Source organism: Beauveria bassiana, assembly GCF_000280675.1.
Source record: "Beauveria bassiana ARSEF 2860 unplaced genomic scaffold BBA_S00002, whole genome shotgun sequence".
Classification (NCBI taxonomy): Eukaryota; Fungi; Ascomycota; class Sordariomycetes; order Hypocreales; family Cordycipitaceae; genus Beauveria; species Beauveria bassiana.
This window is the reverse complement of record NW_007930837.1, coordinates 1,550,468-1,558,469: the sequence shown is the minus strand read 5'-3', so window position 1 is coordinate 1,558,469 and position 8,002 is coordinate 1,550,468. Positions and strand designations below refer to the sequence as shown.

Below are 8,002 nucleotides of genomic sequence, written 5' to 3'. Positions count from 1 at the left end.
ACGGACGGAGGAGGGAGGGTAGGGGGAGGGGAGGGAGGGGAGGGGGAGGACGTGCCAGCTGAAGCCTGCTAACAAGACTTCCAGAAGGACAGGACGAAGGGAAGAAAAGGCGGAGGGTGGCCGAAAAAGCAACTGCATAGGTAGTTTAAGGCAAGGTGGCATGCAAGCCGTTTCACAAGCCCGCTGCGGCGGACCTAGACGAGGATGGTGTATATGACTGCATATCTGGGCTTTTTTAACGCGAGAGAGAACTACCTAGCTAGCCTTTCGAGCTTTTTGTCCAACGATTTAGTTATGAACTAGAAGCAAGAGGCAACGACGCCTTGGCTCCGGCGGAAGGGCCTAGTGGGGAGGGGAGGAGGCAGCCCCCCCTTCTGTCGGGCGACAGGTACCACCATTACCCTGCTCACCTTGGGACGAATGGCAGCCGTTGGATGGCTTGTCTCTGAATCTTCAGTGGGGTGTGCTAAGCCTTTTAGCGCTCCAGTTTTAAGAATTACACGAGCCATGTCTTTCTTGGCTGCTGGGCGCAAGACGACGGGCCCCTTCTCAACTAAGGGCCCTTATTAGGGGGTTACCTTGAAGTGGTTTTTTTGGTGGTTTGTCGCTTCTTCCCTTTCTGACTAGGTATGTGATGTGCTCTTTTAAACAGCCTTTTGATTTGTTCACCACGCGATGGCGTGGTTTCAAAAGGTTGAAAAAGGCTGGGGCCGCCAGTCACTTCTCTCAGCCTGCTGCTTCTACAACGCTCGTTTACTAAGATGCTCGAGGTAAGGCTAGTTTTTCTGTGAGACATGCATTAGATCATCAGTAAAAACAACTATGGATAGTTAGTTGGTTAGTTTGGCATTCACTTGTGATATTAGCGTGTTTTGCCCATATCAGGCTGCGTAACAACCAAGTCGATGCGCATCCAGGATATGAAATTCCCTTCTATAATACAATAATACACACACAAAAAAAAACGAGCAAAGTACGAACCACAACTTTAAAATCGTGACTCGTTGGATTCTCTGATTACCCGCCCTCGGGCATTCCAAATCCCGTCACGGACCAGACCCAACGATCAGATCTCATAACCGGCACTTGCAGAATGGCTGGACCAGGCTCTCCCCCCCCCCCAGCGGGCTGTTCTCGTAGCCCGGACCAAGTACCATTTCTGGCCAACGGATTTTTTTTTTTTTTTTTTCTGTCAGCCGCGTGTCGCTCAGGAGATCCCTGGCTGCCACTGGTCCTCTTGTTCGTCTCATCAACGGTCCCTTATTCTCTTCCTTACTGGTATAACTAGTGCAAAACGCCACGCCCCAGGGGTCGCCGTCCGAGTCCCAAGACCAACCCTTGTCTGTCAGGCAAAACTCCGATAGAAAAAAAAATGCGGATCTCACCGAGTGCCGGGGATCACCACCGCCTGGGCCAGGCAGGCTTGTCATCTTCTCCGTAGATCGGTCTTTTTTTTTTCTCCAGATGTCGTGCTGACACCTACCTTTTATTAGGATTATTTTTTTTTCTAAAAAAAAATATGTCATGCTGTGCGTTTGACTGACTGCTTAACGCAGCTTACATTAGAAATCAACCTCGAGCTCCCCGGGCTTCCGGGTGTCGGAGCGGAAAGGCGGTTCGGGGCGCGAACCAACGTCCCGTGAGCGAAAATAAAAAAAGGCAACCACCATTTTAACTTCATTAACATAGTGGGAAATGCCGCGTCAGAAAGACACATCTCTTTTTGTCATGATCGTACCATGTTTCAGGGCGCAAAATGAGCAGACTTGCGCGGCTTGTGGATTCCCAACTATTAGAGCATACCTACAGAGGAAGGGCCCCCCTTGGATTAGTTATAGTTGATAAACTTCTTTTTTCTACCCTACCAAATTTGACTGGCTCAGAAATTTCGCTTGGGGCTGCGCGGCGGAGAAGGGCTTCAGCTTCCCTGAAAGCCTCGTCGGACGAGGCTGGATGGCCGCCTTCAATTGGCCAAGCCACCAAGATGAATGCCGGCTTAGCGCGGTAGCCTTCCTGCAGCTTGCCCGTCAATCAGAGGCCTTGGATGCCAAAAGACAAGGAATCTCTTATTCTCACCTAGTCGCACTAATAATTAATACCGTACCCCCATCGTAACCCGTTTTTATTTTTTATTTTATTTTTTTTTTCCCTTTTTTTCTTTTAACCTTTTTTTTTTTTGGTCTCGGCCCATGTTGTTGACGAGTCGATCAGCCTTGCCTAGCAAAACTATTGCCGACGAGGCAGACTCAAAGGCAAGGGTCCCAGGTGAAGCCTGTCGGAGCGAGTTCCGTCGGACTCTTGATTCCATACTTTTTTTTTTTCTGTTTTTCAATTTTCGCTATAATGAGTCCTCGAGAGACTGTGCTCGCTGTTCCCAATGGGTGTACAGTCTGCGTATACTCGACATCAAGACACTACTACATGCGAGGCAGCTCTAGAGCCGACGGCCCTTCATTGTTCATTCAGATTACCATCATGTAGACGTAAAAATGGGAAATAGCGTCTCGCTTCCTTGTGGTGTGCTTGTTTCCGTCGTGTAGGCTGAGAAGAACCATCCAAGCCATGGCGGCTTGCGTCTAAAAGGCGTCTTGACACGGATTAGTAAATGCATTTGAATTCAAGATTGCAAAAACACGCTTGTCAAAAAGTTTTCCCGGCACGCACCGTAATCTGTAATAGAACCGTCGATGCGATATGCTCTCAGTCGGTGCTTTTCCTAATGCAGCATTCGCCCCTCGCCCAGCAAATGACAGTCTGCAGTAGCCGACAAGCCCAGGCATCCACCATGCAACTGCAACACTGCCCGCCCTAAATTAATGCTGAATGCACTGCCAGACTCTAGTACGTGCACCCTCGCGCCAGTTGTCCAAGGCGGCGGTCCAAGCCCTGTGAATGTAACGCTCTCGTGCGTCGTCATACGGTCGAGTGTGACTCTTTCACCGTTTTGTGTGCATGGTTGGCAGAAATGGTTTCTGGTTGATGACTAGATCTGTGGCAATGGCAGGAGAAACTCGGACATAAACTATGGAAATGAGGAGCTAGAGTAAATAGTATTAATTTTCTCTGGCATGTAATTCTGCCTTGAACTGTTATTCAGTAACCCGACTACGACCGCGTCTTGATCATCATATCACCTACTTCCCACATGCCATCTATAAATTTGACCCTTCAGTCATCTGGTGTGTCACCGTGTAAGCCTGTCTGCAACTAACTAATCATTCTTGCTATAATCGCAGCTAAAGAAAGCTTGTTCCACTATAAGCCTTGTTTTCGGCCCCCATCCAACAAGGCCCCCGGCGCTCCCACCAGGGCGCATGCATACCCCTCGAGGCAACCAGGCAACCACTTCGTACAATCTTTCATGCTCTATACGATTCATACTTAGTATCTTGAATTTACAAGTTTCTTACCTCCATTTCCCCCTCGCCGCCTTTCCGCGCAATCGGCCTTCCTACATCCGGGTATTCGGGCCTTTTTTTTTCGCCTCATCCTCCTCCAGCTACAATCACAGGTACTTGTACGGGTTCATGATGCCGTTCTAGACGAGCCACAAAAGGCAATTGTTAGCTATTTTTCTTCCGTTGAATTATACTTTACCAAGATTGCGCGTCACGGCAAACACCCACAAAAAGTGGTCAGACAGCTATAATGTTCCGCGACATGGGTGGATAGGGGCGTATAGGGCTGATGAAACACGTCCGAGAGGAGGAAGCGAAATCAAAGTTTTGACTTACCGGGTCGTATAATTGCTTAATTTGCTTCATCAAGCCAATCATTGTCTCGTTTCGCGAGTACTGAATATAATTCTTCTTGGCCAATCCCAGACCGTGCTCCGCACTGATGCTTCCTTTGCGCTTTTCGATCCACTCGTATACATACGGCTCCAAAACTCTTTCCACAGCCTTATCATACCGTCGGACCACGACGTTGAGATGCAAGTTGGAATCGCCCATGTGACCGTACCCGACGCAGCCGAGAACAGGATACTCGTCAGAGTCGCCTAGCAGTCCGGCCTCTGCCAGGCGCTCATTTACGTCGGGCACGATGCTGTACATGTCGGCAAGCGGAATGGACACATCGTATTTGTAGACGCCGCCCCAGTGAGCGCTGACTTCGGGGACACTCTCTCGCCACGCCCACAGTGACTTGATCTGAGTCGCGTCCTGAGCCACCACGCCGTCCGCTACTACCTCCTTACCCATGACGTCTTCGAGAAACTTCTCGAGCTTCTCATAGTCGTGCTCGCTATTGGATCCGCTGGTCTCAATGAGGCAGTAAAATGGGAAGCTACCTTCTAGCGGCATTGTCTCCCCCTTGGCTCGATGCACAAGCTCTTGACTCAGTCCATCCATCAGCTCGAATGCCGAAAGAATCTCCGAGAGCTGGCCTTTCGCCTCGCGAAAGGCCTGTTGCGCCTTCTCGTAGGACTCGATGCCCAAAAAGGCCACGTTGACGGCGGGCGATCGCTGGGGGCACTGAATGCACAGCTTCGTAATAATGCCAATCGTACCCTCGGCACCGATAAAGAGCTGCTTCAAGTCGTAGCCCGTGTTGTTCTTGCGCAAAGTGCACAGGTCGTCCATGATGGTTCCATCAGGCAGCACAGCCTCCATACCGAGGACGCTACCGTGCAAGCTACCATAGCGGAGCAGACGCAAACCGCCAGCGTTTGTGGCGACGTTGCCACCGACATGGCAAGAGCCCTTGGCGCCGAGATCCAGAGGGAAGATGTAGCCACGCTCTGCGAGATACTGGTCGGCCACTTCGAGGACGCAGCCGGCTCCAAGAACCAAAGAGCCACTTACTTGGTCAAACGATTCAATCTCGTTCATACGCGCCATGCTAATCACAACTTCGTCAAAAACAGGTACGGAGCCGCCGACGAGCCCTGTGTTTCCGCCTTGCGGCACGACGGCCAGCAAGTTGTCGTTGCAGTATTTGAGAATTTTGCTGACTTCTTCGGTCGACTTGGGCTTGACGACAAGTCGCGCCTGTCCGCGATATTTGTGCATCCAGTCCTCATTGAACATGAGTATATCGTCCTGGGCATCCTTGCTCACGCCGTCGATGATTGCCGACTCGCCGCCCAGCAGCTCGCGAAAGTATGCGACATGCTCCTCGGTCAATTGGGTGAATTTTGCGTCGCGCTTGATCTCGGGGTACGTTTCTGACGTCAATTTGGCGATATTGTAGACGGGCGTAGGCGCAATCAACCTGGGATGCGACGTCGCGAAGCAGCGAGTTGCGGCTGGAAGGACGGCAGCTCTCGGTAGTGAGGCACCGAACGCAGCACGCGGACGACTCTGCCGCTGCAGCGCTCGGATAAGCCGTGTGCGAGTAACCATCCTGAGGCTCTGAGAATATAGAATTGGCTCCGGTGAAGATTTGCGTCAGCGCAGAGGACCTTGTTGGCCTGCCGAATGCCTGCGTTTGACGACGGGAAATCTCGCTGCGTTTATAGCGGGTCGGCATGGACGCCGGACGAGGTCAGAGGTAAACTGTTCTAGATCCACTAAGTTAACCTATACTAGTTAAATTCTGCTAATACTTCCTTATTAGTAAGGTTCATTATAATAAAAAAAGATCTCTATAAATTATTCTTTAATTCTTAAGAAGAACGATTATATAATATTAATATGGAATTATATTATAAATTATATTTAGGCTTTATAATCTCAAAAAAAAAATTATAAAAAAAAGAATTAGAAGTTAATAATTATTTTTCTTTATTTATAAAAGATATCGGCTAAAATCTTCTTCAAGGTTATGCTATAGAATCTTCTTTCTAGGAGGGCAAGTATTAACCCTAATATGATACGCTCTAGTAAAAAGGTTCCTACTATGTATTATATCAGCTAAAACCCCTTGATTATTGGGGCACGTTTTAAGCCTCGTTATTTGATTCTCCTCTTCCACGCGCGCACTTCAGACACAAACATGTCTGGCACCTCCCACGCTGCAAAGTGGCCGCCCCGGGCCGTCTCGCTCCAGTACACGATATTTTTGTAGTACCTCTCACACCATTCCCTTGGTGCGTAGCTGTTGTCGCCGCCAAAGCAACTCACGCCGACTGGTACGTCTATCGGCCACGCAGTGGTGTCAAGCTGATTCTCCCAGTAGTAGCGCGCAGACGACGTGCCCGAGTTGGAGAGCAAGTACAGCATAATGGTATCAAGCATCTCGTCCTTTGCGAGCACCGCCTCCACGTTGCCGCCGTGGTCCGACCAGTCTCTGTATTTTTCGTAGATCCAGGCCGCCTGCGCGACCGGCGAGTCTGCGAGCCCATACCCAATCGTCTGCGGCCTCGTTGACTGCTGCAGAGAGTAGCCGCGAAACCCAGCATCCCGGCGCTCGTCTAGATGCATGGCCCGATTCTCGGCCTTTGTATCGTGGATTGGAATTTGACTTTCCTTCTGCAGAGGAGGTTAGCGTACATCCTTTCAGAGGTTTGGATGAGAGCACAACTTGCCTTGGGCTCAAAGTAGATTGAGTTGAAATGAACGCTCCTCAAACCCTTTGGTGCTTGATGGCCCAGGCTCGCGACGACGTGGGCTCCCCAGTCGCCGCCTTGGGCTACCCATCCGCTGTCCTCGTAGCCCAGGCGCCGCATCAGCTCTATCCACGCGGCTGCGGTGCGGTCGTAGTTCCATTTCTACTCCGCCGGCTTCCCGGAAAAGGCGTAGCCCGGGAGTGCCGGGATGACGAGGTGAAACGCATCTTCCTGGCGGCGGCCGTGGGATTCGGGGTCGACGAGCTGGTCGATTACATGTCTAAACTCCAGGATTGAGCCGGGCCAACCATGCGTAAGCACAAGGGGAAGAGCGTCTTGGTGCCTTGACCGAACGTGCAGAAAATAGAATTCAACTCCGTCAATGGTTGTTGTAAACTGAGGGTACGAGTTGAGTAGCCCTTCGCATCGTCTCCAGTCGTACTCTGTCTTCCAGTACTCGCACAGCTCTTGAATTACCGCGAGCGGGACGCCCTGGGACCAGTCCGTGACAATCTCCTTGTCCGGCCAGCGGGTTAGACCAAGACGGGTTTGCAAGTCGTCGAGAGTGAATTGGGCTATGGAGAGCTTGAAAGGGCGGATAGAAGAAGACATTGGCGAGGCTTTAAAAATATACATATATCTGTATATATTTAGGAAAATTCGAAACTATGGAGAGAGACTCGAAACCCCACACAGCGTTCGGCGTAGAGACTGCCGCTGGTTCTTTTGATGCACGGAATTGCCAGAAATGGAACCAACATGCAGTCCCAAATGCGGGGAGCTCCATCCAAAATAGGCATCTCACGACGGCGATGACAAATCGCCGCCTCAACGCTATCCCGCCAGATTCTACAGAGGCCAATAAGTGATAACCGACAATCAATCGATGCTTCACGCTGTGAACAGAGAAGAGGTAAAATCACCTGAATGTCATTATAGTCACAGTCGTTACGTAGGAATAATAGATAGCACACCTGCTTATTTTTAGGTGGGCTTAGATTACGTGACTTAGTTAGTTATCTTTATATACTATATTGTAACTATTCAATTTAATAATTTTTTAATTAGAATCATATTTATTTTAATAACTATAAAATAAAACCCCTTTTATAAAAAGAACTTATAAAAAAAAGAATTATTAATAATAAATAATACTTTACTAATTATAAATATATATAGACTTACTTAGTATTCTAGTAGAAGCCTTACTATTAGGAAAAAGATATTGGTAGAATCAAACTAGGACAGGTTAACTTAGCGGATCTGGGACAGGCTATGTGTAACCAGGCACGGGCGGGCCATTGAGCTCCGAGCCCGGTGCTCTAGACAGTGACAATCGCCTGTTGGACTCATCAAAATACACAACCTGGTGCAAGGCAATTCTGAGGTCTTAATGCTTCAATGTGGGGAGTAATCATTGTCATCTCAACCGTCGAACCCGAAGTTAGCGCACCGTGCCACATGCAAGATATCGTTCCAGGTGGCCTGTAATTGTGCCCAGTACGCGATCCA

At 49.5% G+C, this 8,002-nt stretch overlaps 2 protein-coding genes across 2 annotated transcripts; both read right to left on the bottom strand.

The window, feature by feature from the left end:
- Positions 1-3,505: 3,505 nt before the first annotated feature.
- BBA_01116 (D-lactate dehydrogenase 2) lies at positions 3,506-5,345 on the bottom strand (the record flags this gene model as incomplete). The annotated part of the gene is made up of 2 exons (XM_008596213.1): positions 3,506-3,538; positions 3,735-5,345. The coding sequence occupies 2 exons, from the start codon at positions 5,343-5,345 to the stop codon at positions 3,506-3,508; spliced, it is 1,644 nt and encodes a 547-aa protein (XP_008594435.1).
- A 549-nt stretch (positions 5,346-5,894) lies between these two features.
- Positions 5,895-7,102, bottom strand: BBA_01115 (epoxide hydrolase 1; the record flags this gene model as incomplete). Its single annotated transcript, XM_008596212.1, has 3 exons — positions 5,895-6,413; positions 6,548-6,652; positions 6,704-7,102. 3 exons carry the CDS (start codon positions 7,100-7,102, stop codon positions 5,895-5,897), a joined length of 1,023 nt encoding a protein of 340 aa, XP_008594434.1.
- Between the last annotated feature and the right edge of the window lie 900 nt (positions 7,103-8,002).